Consider the following 12,927-nt stretch of genomic DNA (forward strand, 5'->3'; position numbering starts at 1 on the left):
CTGGAGCAATTCTGGGCCTTTAGCTGGTCTTCCGGAATTCAGCCCACATTCATCCAGATGTCTGCTTATATTTCTCTCACTCACGTTAACTTGTCTTATTTTCTGGAAGGCTCTTCTGGTCCCAAGAACTGCAGCCACATAACGCTGACTATTCCCATCTTCTATCAATGCAACCATTTTGCTGAATCGGTAGGACTTAGTCCCATTAAATGTCACATTTTGTATACAATGAAGTACTCCAATCCTGCCTCAAGAGAGCTTACCAGTCTGTAGACTTCTTCAACATAGCTTGAAATACGTCCGAGAAGTTTAGACACAATATTGCAAGAAGAACGAATCTCCTTTTCAGATCATTGTTGGCTATTACGTATTCAGTATAACATTGTTACGTATCACAAAATAAATGAATAACTAAATGAACCTCAGCACACCTACAATTATTTAAAAAATCCTACAATTTTCAAAAATTTTAAATAAAATGTAGTTGGTCCGGTTTTTTTGCCGGTGAGTGTATATTAAAGAACAAAAGTACGGTAACAAAATAAACTAACACATTCTTAGCAAAATATTATGCAAATAAATTCACTGATAATGTTTATCATACTGAGAACTATATTCAGTAGGCTTATTTCTATCCTTTGAATCTCCACTTCTCTTGTAATTCTGAAATTGAAAATAGATCTCTCTTTTTCGAGACGCATTTGGGGTCTTCAATTTGTTTTATTATGTTTTCCTTTCTAGAGAATAAAATGTCTTCCATTTCTCGCCACCTCAGTAATTGCCACTTCTTACTATACAGGAAACAATAGCTCCAGTGTTCTTCACTTCCAAAACTTTCCCTGGCCACAATTCCTCCTCATAAGTAACTACCATATAACTATGTGCCTTTAGCATTATTTTAAGAGATTTCGTCTTCTTTTCCACATCTGACTCACTGTCTGTAAATATGGAGAGTACACCGGAAACATCATAATCTATATCCAATTCAATTTCATCCCTCTCATAGTCATTTACAGGGACGGTTGTGATCCTTCTACCCTGAAGTTTTCGTTTTACCGGACCATTATTTGTGCTAGTACCATTGATGTTGGAACATCATGCTTCTTTATTTACTGGACTATAATGTTAAATGGTGTTTTAGAATATACTGAGATACCATATTTGCAGAAGTAAATACTCAAATTGTTCACATTTTATTAAAACAAATATTTCAAAATGAAATACAACTATGGTCCACAAAAAATTGTGGTACATAGTTGAGGACTGACTTCTAGCCTTGAGGTTAAACATTTTTTACGCAGAGTCCTTAACCTCTGCCAGTCTAATTATTACGTGAAAGTAAACTCTATATAGCCAGGTTTAATTGTACAAACAATCATATATCTATAATTTACCAGCTCTACGTAGGAGAGCTTAATAAAACAGACAAACACAAACTGAATGATTTCGCGTCTTCACACATTCAATAGAAAGATGCACACTGACCTTGTTAAGCATCCATATCACTACCACGTGTAATGGTAGATAGAAGCATCTATGGGGAACATAATTCCATCTCAGTGGCGCCTTAAATGACAAACACCGAATTCTTGGGGGACTAAGCAGTACCGGTACATAATGCGTTTTGGACCATAGTTGGGTGCCTGGACCATAGTTATGGGAAATTACGGTATTCAATTATTTCGTGTATTACTGACGATATTATTTATAGCATACTTCTAGCAGTGTAGCTAATGATCTTGTAGACTGCATGTCTTTGTAACTGGACTGTTTTTCTCCATTCTCACAATGGATTCTAAACAAGACCATTTAATAAAAGATTAGTGTTAGTGATGGAAACTTTGATGAGACTGTCTTGAGTGGATGAAGGATGAGGATAGTGAGGTTGACTCTGCAGGTGAACAATATATTGTCCTTGAAAGTGATCAACCATAATTGCCTATTGAAAGTGTACTGTATATAAAATAGGTAGTGTTTAGAATATTTTTATTTTTTGCTTTAAACATATATTATTTCAGTTTTTATTTAATTTAATCATTAAATGTTTATTATTCCGCTAATTTCATTTAAAACTGAACATTAACACATATTGAATTTTGATAGATGCTTCTATATGTGTACTCATGTATTTCCAAGCAGTAGTTTTCACGACATTAAGGATTTATGATTTTATAAATAAAATATTGCAATATATTGAATCTCTGCTTTTTAAATTAAGTGAAGAGATGACGACGACGACGATGATGATGATGATGATGATGATGATGATATATATATCTTAACATATTCAGTCCTGCTGATTCTTCACATTTCTGTATTCAGGCCAGCAGTCCCTTACTTACACCATTTACAACTTTAAACACAGATGTATTGTGACCTTTGAAGCTTGTTCTAACTATGTCTTTCATGTCCCTTCATTTTCACTTAACCATCCTTCTAATTTATTCACTTCTTATCCTACTTTCCGTCTCTTATTCTTAGCTACACCTCAATACTATTCCTACATTCAACTTCATTTCCCCTTTACTCATAACTAACTAAATACTGCCTTCTTATAAATAACATATACATTTAAACTTATTTAATATAGAAGACCTAACCCTTGTTGACTATTTCACTAAAAAATTAGCCTATTATTAAATTCGCTGTCTAAACACTTCTTACACAACACATTAGCACTTGTATCCTAGAACATTGGTTTCACTTTATTTATAACACTATTTAAACAAAACTATTATTATATAACACTGAAAAAGTGCAACAGTAAGTGAAGAAATGTAAAAGAACACCACCCAAGTTATTTCACATCCATTGCTTTTTTCTTGTGTCCACAACAGTATTAATACAATAGTGGTATCACAGACCGCATGTCTGTTGTTGAGGGCTAATATAAATGCCTTTTATTACCTTTATTTATTTATTTATTTATTTATTTATGTATTTATTTATTTATTTGTTCTGTACATGTAATTTATTTCTGTAACTGTAACAGTGACAATATCGAAGCTGTTCAGTCAGTTAATATTACTTTTGAAAATGGCAAAGAGTTTCACATTGTAGAAATATAGAAGTAAAAGTTTAAATTACTGCATGTGCTAGCCTTCTGATAAGTTCATACTTTCTTTGAAACCAATAATAAGTGCAGCAGTTAGAAATATAACAGCAAAGGTTGAAATTAACTTCTTCTTTTATACTATCTTTCATTCAGTTGTAATTCGTCAATTGTTGCATTAAGTAGCTACTAGTAACATGCCTAAATTCAGTATGCCTTTACGCAGTAATTTGCAAAATTACGTTAATACATTTGGATTCGACATTTTTCCAAAATTCTTCTATGCAAAATATGTGAGCAGACAGTGACCACTGAGAAGAAATATTTTATATTTCAACACATTGCAACAGCTAAACACAAAAATACATTTTCAAAAGCTATTAAGAAAAAGATTTCTCTACTAACTATGGTAATTGCAATAACAAGTCGACAATCACAATTTGCATTCAACTTATATAAAGTTTTTTTGGATGTCAGAATCCCTTTATAGGAGCTCGAAAATCCTACATTAAGACAGGTTCTGAAGAAGTATACCAACAAATCTGTGCCCAGCGAGTTAATTTTGCAACAAACGTATTTAAATTAATGTTACGATTCCTTAATGAAAATTATTCAAGACAAAATGAAAAATAAGATCTGGATCTCAATCCAGGTTGCCTGTTCCTACAGGTCCCTGTATTGCCAGTATCATTGTTGGAACATTAGATCCTTCTACGGAAGATGTGAAACCATTCCTACTTAAAACAGACTGTCTGGAAAGGTTAACAGTACAACCATCTCACAGTTATTCACTAATTCATTGTAATTGATGTGACCAGAAGAAATTGACGATGACAACGTGTTACTACTGTTCATTGCTGATGCTGCACCATATATATTATGAAAAAGGCTGGAAAAACTTTATTTCCAAACATGCTTCATGCGACCTGGATAGCCCACGGATTTCACAGGCTATCAGAAGAGGCATGAAGCTTGTTTCCAGTTGTCGACAAATTAAGAAAATATTTCTGAAATCCCCGTCACGAATTCAGACATTTAAAGAGGTTGCTCCAGGTGTAGCCCTGCCTCCCAAACCTACCACAAGAAGATGGGGAACATGGATTTCAGCAGTAGTTTAATACAATTCATATTTCATGAGTGTAAGTAAGATGATCAGTGCTCTGGAGGATGAAGTATCATCCGTCACAGCAGCTAAGAAACTTCTGGGAACTACTGAGGTGAAAAATTTGGTTTCCTACCAGAAATGGTCACTCGACTTAAAGAAAGAGAATAATCTCTGTGGAAATCAGTAAAAATTTTGGAAGATGCAGTACAATGATTAGGCAGTGTTCCAAGGGAAAAGAATTTATTGGTAAGGAAAAAGTGTAAGAGAGTGTTTTCTCAAAATTATGATTTGAACAAACTTAAAAAAATATCAAAAATCTACAGGGGACAGTTTGTGTGCTTCTGATTTCTCCTATAACCTCTGTGGATGTTGAGATAACATTTTGTCGTACGTACGAAAACTGTGTTATCTGAGAGGAGATAGAACACGACAGTAAAAAAAAATATATATATATATATATATATATTAATGTGTAACCAACAAGCCAATATAATTTCAAAAAACTTTGCTGTCAAATGTAGATACAAACATTTTAAACTTAAAAATTACAACAGAACATCCACCACAATTACAACAGAACATCCACCACAATGTCAACATAATATGCGGATTGCTAATCAGGTAAATAATAAAATATATAGACTCTTTTTTGCCTATTTTAGTAGTTTATAATGCCTTTTTGCCTGCCTATTTTAAAAGCTTATAATGCCTGAACTTCCGGTCTTTGGTTCATAACATTTACTATGAATTGCTTTAGCAGTAGGCTACAGTGTACAGGATGATGACTTGCTCTTCATCATAGTGACAGGCGATGAAAGTTCCTTTCATCATTAGATCTCGAAACCAAATGCCGAAGTTTGGAATGGTGTCAACCACAATCACTGACAAAGAAAAAACCAAGGACCATGGCCTCAGCTTCTAAGGTTATGGACAGTGTTTTGGGATGTTGAAGGTGGTGTTATGATCGACTTTCTAGCTCACAAGCAATCTCTTAATGCAGATTGGTGTCAGAAAGTCTGACTGAAAAACTTGGAGTTGTGCGTGACTTAAGATCTGACAGAAAAAGCATTATGCAACATGACAATGCATGATCACACATGATATGTTCCAACCTTCAATGAAGTGAAAGAAATGGATGGGACATTCTGCCTAGATTCTTCCTCACGCCCCCTCCCTTTTCAGTCTTTATTTAGTACCATCAGATTTCCACCTCATTTGCTTTACCAAGGAAGACCTAAGAGAGCAATTACATATTGAAATTGACAGCATTGGCAGAAATATGTGGATGAAATTGGAGGTTGTATAGAAAAATAAATAATTTTTGAGAATTAATTTCATCTTTACATTTCCTTTTACATGACTTTAGGCCTCTGCAAAAAGAAATTAGAGATCATGACTTTCATTATGATCTTCGTAATTTTGTGTCTCATTAACCTAACAAACATTCGTAATACTAAGAAATACGGCCAGTTTCATCAATGATTGTAGATGGTTAATAGATATTAACTAACTGTTCAGTGTTTCACTAGACTCTGAAAAAAAAAATTAACTAGCATTAAGTTGTATTAATAGTGGTGGATCATATGATTGTGGCAATATTGACAATATGATTCTGAGGATGCTGCCTATGAGTCGATTTACATTAGTGGTTTATTTAATTTGCTATATTTTGCAGATAATTCAGAAATCCTTCAGGTTCAACATTCCATTGTATTATGGAAATTATTGAGGAATACCGGTATACTATGTTTACATACTCATGGTAAGGAATAACTATGTCCAAAATCAATACACATTTATTACATAATAATAATATTAATGATGATAATACCAAAAACACCACCACTAATGATTTATTGCCAATATTGTATTATCTCGAATAAACCACTCACCCCATATTGAAAGGCAAAAAAAAAAAAAAAATAATAATAATAATAATGTAACAAACATAAATTGCAAAAATAAGACTTTCGGGAAAAATATTCGCGAAAAATAAAAAAAATAATTAAACACAAAAATACAGTTCAGTTAACAATGATTTTTATTCTAGAACAGGACGCATGTCAATTGTATTGCTTAATCAGCCATTTACACAATATCCTGCAACATTAATAGCATTCATCAGTAAATTAACTACCTTTATTTTGTATGAACAGTTCCTTCTTTTTGCTCTAGTATCTGATACAACTTTCACTTACATCAAATTTAAGGTCACGATTTTAATGTTCCTCCAAATCTTTGATTATTATTGTATGTTTTTCACTGCAAGTAAAGGATCACAATCTCATACCTTTAGTGTTATGAAAATATAAGATGCACAAACTAGTCCACACCTGTGGAGTAATGGTTAGCGCATCTGACCGCGAAACTGGGTGGCCCGGGTTTGATTCCCAGTCGGGGCAAGTTACCTGGATGAGGGTTTTTCTAGGGTTTTCCCCTCAACCCGATATGAGGAAATGTTGGGTAACTTTTGGTGCTGGACCCGGACTCATTTCACCGGCATTATCGCCTTTATCTCATTCAGATGCTAAATAACCTAAGATGTTGATAAAGCATCGTAAAATAACCTACTAAAATAAAATAAAAAATGCACAATCTATACATTATTACACTTGAACTTGATTCTCACACATGTATACTTATTCAAATTCCATTTAACAATGTTAACAATTGAAATATCTCTGATTGAGGTTCTGTCTGATATTTAGATCAATTATCAGGTAGTACATCTCACTTGACAATATGTGTGAGAGGAAGAACAATTGTTTGAATGCATCTGAAGTCTGATTAGTGTATTATGTTACTAGTCAGCGATATATTCAGAGGAAGGGGAAAGAAACTGGCCATTAGGGCATATTGAAAAAAGCCGAAAAAATTTGTTTTCAGAAATAAAAAATTTAAGGGTGCGCAAAAATAGCATAATGGTGCTAATGTTTTTCACAAAAAATTTTGACCTCTTAGAAACACTTCACTGAATCACAGAGAAGTTTAATTTTTTTCTAACATAAGCATATTTACAAGTTTTTGCTTGATGCAGACTGCTATTTGTTATTATTGACAGATAAAGTAAGAGGAGTATTATTTTTAAGTTCCAAGAGATGGCAGAAATGCAAAATAAAAGGTACAGATATGTTACAGGCTGCATCAATAACAATAACAGAAAACAATAAAATTGTGTATTGTGAAATAAAAGTGAAATTCACACAAATGTTCATGAATGTGAATTTCGTGAAATCAAATGATTTCATATTTTATGTAGATTTCAAAATTTCGACCACGAGTTGTGATGGTAACTCCGTAATTGCTCATTATAATGTATATTTTAACAGCTATCCCCGGTGCAGTCATTGTTCAACATGGGGTGTACAGCTTTGAAAACCTTTATGGGATTGGTGTTGCTTCCACTTAGATGTTTGAGTAAAGGTGCAAGATGGTTGGTCACAAGAGGCTGCATCAACAATGGCTGTGTAACTGCTGATGAGTCGAATGAAGAGTGGGGAAGCTCATATTCTTTTGGTAAGTGTGAATACATTACAACATTGCAAGTAATATTTTGTGCAGTGGAATTCTGTTCCTTACTTTATAAACTTTATAAAGATTATGAAGTTTTTTAACTGTCTTTAGTGCAAAAACACACTAAGCTCAAAATTTACAACACCTTGACAAGACTTACTAGTGTGTGTTTTTTTTTTTTTTTTGCTCACAGTCGCATATTCCTTCACCCTAGCTATTTCAGATTTTGTATAATAAAAGAATGTAAAATAGCGTATGTTTTGCCTCTTGAGGTTTTCTCCTAGACATGCCTAATCTGAGAAAGAAAATGAAAACTATCAATGCTTGATCAAGGATTATACGTTAGGACAGTTATGCACGCAGAACCTACACTCAACAGCCTACTCGCTGCATGGCGCTTGTTTATGCTCGCTCATGTTTAGCGTCGTACAATGTATATAATGTAAGGTATGCAGGCAAATGGTTATCTTTCACTTCTTGTCTCCTTTTGGATTTTGTATGGTGTGGTTGTGTGTCGGTGTTCGTCTTAACATACAGTATACAGGAGAAAATATTATTATCCACTTGCTGGATCATCTATACATGGGGACAAGATGTTAGCTGATAGCACAAACTTCACAGTCTGTCTGCCTGATCAAGAAAGAAAAGATGCAACAGGAGCAGTCCGATATTTTCAAGGTAAACATACATTAATTCAATTTTTTAATATTGTAAAATAAGTACATGACACTAAATATAAAATAACAATTCATTCCTTATGTATTTACATTCAGTGATTGAAATAAACGAAACCCCTATTATCATTCTAGTACAAGTATATTCAAATACTATTAACAATTATGTACTCTGCTTATAATATTTTTAACCTCTATTTTTAGATCGGCTCTTAAGAACGGGGATTTTTGGAACTTCAACTAATGCAGAAATAACTATTTGCTCACAACTGTTCGGGAAGGAAGCTATTAAAATGTTTATGGAAACTCTCGACTTTAGATGTAATGAAACTGAAAAACTGTTCCACAAAAGTGAAGTTCACTCCTTCACAGAACCTTCCACGACTGAATTAGAAGAACAATACGTAATGTCTGATGAAAGTTCCACTCCTTGAGGGGAAAGTGACCTCTCTGATTTCCAGCCTAGTCCTGGTAAACAACCAAAATATGAACATGTTCTCCTTGATGTGAAAATGGAATATGGCCAAAGAACATCCTAATTGGAGCCTGACCACACTGCAGCATTAAAGCATAAAAGGCTTTTAAGCATATGGGAGCAGGAAATACAAACAGGAGGGACTCAATATGACAAAATAAACATGATAGACAGTTGGGTGTATGATATATTTGTGGAAGTGAGGGGAAGAAATGAACAGGTAACAACTAGGACATTACAAGAATATAGTCAGACTTGTGATACTGGGTTCTGTGATATCATCGAACAATACCTTGTGCTTCATATATTGGTATCTATAGAATATTTGACAGATAAGGGCTTGTGCATTTGTATGAGTTAGTATGATGTTGGTATCAGCAAATCATCACTGTAAGGAATGGCGTCTTTTTCAAGCCATTCCTTCATTACAGTTGTTGAATTTTAAGTGGAGGCTCTATTTAAAGCAACATTGAGGGTAGGAGTGTTATTAAATAAAACAGAATGCGGAGTCCAATTTGGAAACTAGTTCCCTCGAATCCATTTCTCATAATTAATTTGGATTATTTGAGAGTAGTAATCTCCAGATCTCTTCTGAGATTTCAAAATTAACATGCCATTAGAAGCGAACCCCAGCTCACTTCTGATGTGTATTATAACTTGTAGCAGGCACTGTAAGATATAAAATATTTATGGAGTTAATTTTCAAAACGCAGTTTTGTACAGTATTTATTTTCAAGAAAAATTGAAAAGAAAAGAAAAGGTGTGGAAAATGAAAAATCTCGAAACCAACGTCATACCTAGATAACTGCAGAAATTACTGTACTCTGATGTGAAAATCGTATGTCTGATATGGAAGCTTATATCGTCAGTCTACAGATGAAACACACTAAGTCGAAAATCATAGTTTTGAGATAAAGGTGGTTGAATAATTCATTCATACGTAAACTGTATTTGCTGCTATATTTACGAACATTTCAACAAATTTTCTTTGCAGGTATCACCGTACATCTATTTTAGTTATAATGTGCAGGAAAAAATTACTAATTGTCAATTATTTTGTGCTATTTATTTTAAATTAGTGAGAGATGTTGATGACTTGTCTTTCTCCTGACAGTGGACACTTAGTGTGTTTCACCTGACTATTTTAGGCAGTAGACATCTAATATCAACAGTTGCTGTTGACTCTCCTTCTTAATGAAAATGGAAATGCCCAATGTTTTAGTGTTACTTTTCCTACAGATACTGACATTTTATCCCAATATACAGTTTACGATATGTTCAGAATTAATAAATTAGCTAATACATTGACATAATTGAAATTTTTTGATTCGAAAACTATTATAGAATCATTAATTTATTGAGACAGTGAAAAAGCTTCTCTTTCCAGATCCATTGGAAATAGGAAAGATTTAAGCAAATTACATTAATTTAAATTATTTCTTTTGGAAACCAAATAACATATTTTATACTGTTATTGATGATACAGAAAAATGGGGGAAAAAAAAACAATTAAAGAAAACATACCAAATAGAATGGAATAATACTATTGATTCATGATTAACAAATATTTTCACACATTGCAAGTCAAAATAAAAATATAATTACTTTTTCAATTACAGCATATTCCAATGTTTTTTTAGTGACATATTTCTTGACTGCAAGTCAAGAGTACTCCATATCTTCTTCTTCCAAACTCTGAATCACATCAGGCAAATACTTGTAGCCATGCACTGCAAAAAGTTCCAACTCTAAGTCTTTGTTGTTGAGTAATTGTTGGGCTTGTTTGATGGCTGCTGCGTCCATTGAATCTAGGGCACATTACATGCAGACAGGTAGAATATTTGTGGAGGGAAATATGAAGGGGTGGTGTATACAGTGCCCGCTCGTGAACATTGTGCTCATCCCGATCTAGGACCAAATCCCACAGCCGATTTTGAGTAAATCATAGTCCTGCTAAATGACATAAAAATTAGAGGTAGGAACATAATATGATTAAAAAAAACCCTTAGGAAGGATTTGTACCAGAAGAGGCAAGATGAATAAGAAAGAATGTGTACCAGAAGAGACTAGATGAATAAGTGAGAATATGTACCAAAATAGGTCAGATGAAGACTAGAAAGACGTCTTAAAATCAAGTGTTAGTATTATTTTAGAAATAAATATCTGTGGCGAAATGGATATAGATTGAAACTCGGAAATACGTAACACAAATACATACTTGGTATACTCAAAGTGACTGACAGAGTGCCAAAAATGAGCATTTGCTCGCAAATAATGAAATAGAATTTTTTAAGCACCATAATACCCCGCTTTAATCGTTTAAGTTAGGGAAAAAATCAGCTTTAGTGGTAAAAAACTGTCAAGGTGATATGTACCGGTAACAATAATAATTCTGCACCTTTATAATCAATTCTTAATGCAGTTAACATCTTTTAATGTTAAATCCTATAAAATTATTATAACAAATCACAAAATATACAAATCAATAATTTTATTAACAATAAAAGAATACATATTACATTTTAAAAGGTAATGGCAAACAATATATCTTTGCTAAATTACAGTTGTAAAATGTGGACAGAAGAAATGACAGGAGATTTAAATGATGTATCCTTAGTGGCTCTCTCTTTATCAGCAGATTTTTCAATCACAGAATTATCTTTCCTAGCTATATGAGAGTAAAAATCATCTTGCAATTTCTAGGCTTTTCATAAACCGTATGTGTTATACACACTGGTCTTTTTTTCAGGCTTGAAGAAATACAAATTGAAGTAATTGCAAAATATTAATCGATAAGTCACGAGGCTAACTGGTGCAACAGTTTTACTTAAGTACTCTTCTTCGTAAGCTAACTCATGCAATATTTTTACGGAAACACTCTGTGTAAGCTAAGTGGTGCATCATTTTTACTCAAGCACTCTTCTTTGTAAGCTAACTGGTGCAACATTTTTACTCGAACACTCTTCTTTGTAAGGAAAATACATTTCTTAATATTCAGATTTAAATCCAAACATTTATGTTGGGACGATTTTCTGGTGGTGTGACTTGAGACAGCAAGAAAACTGTTTGTGTGAATGTACAACAGCGTCAATGTTTTGATCGCTGGTTTTATTTTTGGGGGGTATTTTTTCCTTGTCTGTCACTGTTACTAAAATCCCCATTGTTACCTCTCCCCAAAAAGTTTATGGTAGTAATTATTGGTACGTATGTTTGAAGTGCACAATCTTGCAAATTAATTGCTGGCACATTCTGGTATTCTGTCCGTTCATTCGGAAACAAATATTGCTTGGAATTTGTATGTTGGTTTGCTCTATCAATGACTATGTTATTTGACTGTCACAATTTAGCTTCCAGAATTGTTTGCAATTTTCATTTCGTTCTGAAATTTTATCAGAGCAGCTATAAATTTATTTTGTGCAGTCAACAATTTTAGGAACTTTTGGTGAATGTGGTTTACCTCCTCTAGATTTATAATCTTGTATTTTGTCTTTCTGAACCATCACCAGAGACATGTTGCTCACCTTCTGCTTCTACCACCATCTCTTCGTCACCTAAATACTCTTCTGGTGGTCCAGCTGTTTTTAGCGAATCTTTAATGGAGTTCTCATTTATTTATACGAAACAAAATAATAATAATAATAATAATAATAATAATAATAATAATAATAATAATAGTAAATCCAACTTGAAGCAACATTACCATCTTCTTGCCTCCTTAAACCATTGCCAATCGAGTTATTAACCATACAAAACAATGAAATAATAATAATAATAATAATAATAATAATAATAATAATAATAATAATAATAATAATAAATTCACCTTAAAGCAACATTATCATCATCTTGCCTCTTTAAGCCACTGAAAATCGAATTATTATTCAATAAACAGTAAAATAATATGCACACGCATGCTTTTAGTCAACTCACAAATGAAAATGGACATAAATAATAAGATATTTGGTGCAAATTTCCACTTTCGCAACCCAAACCTTTTCAGGGTAACCAATAATAGTTACGTGAAAAATATTAAGTTATGTGTTAAATATAAGGTTTGATTCCAACTGCATAAAACAAGACGAAAATTGACAGGTGAAACCCACTAATG

General features: G+C 33.1%; 1 protein-coding gene across 2 annotated transcripts in view; it reads left to right on the forward strand.

Moving 5' to 3' along the window:
- Positions 1 to 12,927, forward strand: part of LOC138707952 (membrane-associated tyrosine- and threonine-specific cdc2-inhibitory kinase-like) — a 196,892-nt gene that overhangs the window by 150,400 nt on the left and 33,565 nt on the right. For both annotated transcript variants that reach the window (XM_069838022.1, XM_069838024.1), the window contains one exon: positions 7,487 to 7,673. In XM_069838022.1, coding sequence (XP_069694123.1) covers positions 7,487 to 7,673 — 187 coding nt within the window. The remainder of the gene's footprint in view (positions 1 to 7,486; positions 7,674 to 12,927) is intronic.

The sequence above is a fragment of the Periplaneta americana genome, chromosome 10 (assembly GCF_040183065.1).
Source record: "Periplaneta americana isolate PAMFEO1 chromosome 10, P.americana_PAMFEO1_priV1, whole genome shotgun sequence".
Lineage (NCBI taxonomy): Eukaryota > Metazoa > Arthropoda > Insecta > Blattodea > Blattidae > Periplaneta > Periplaneta americana.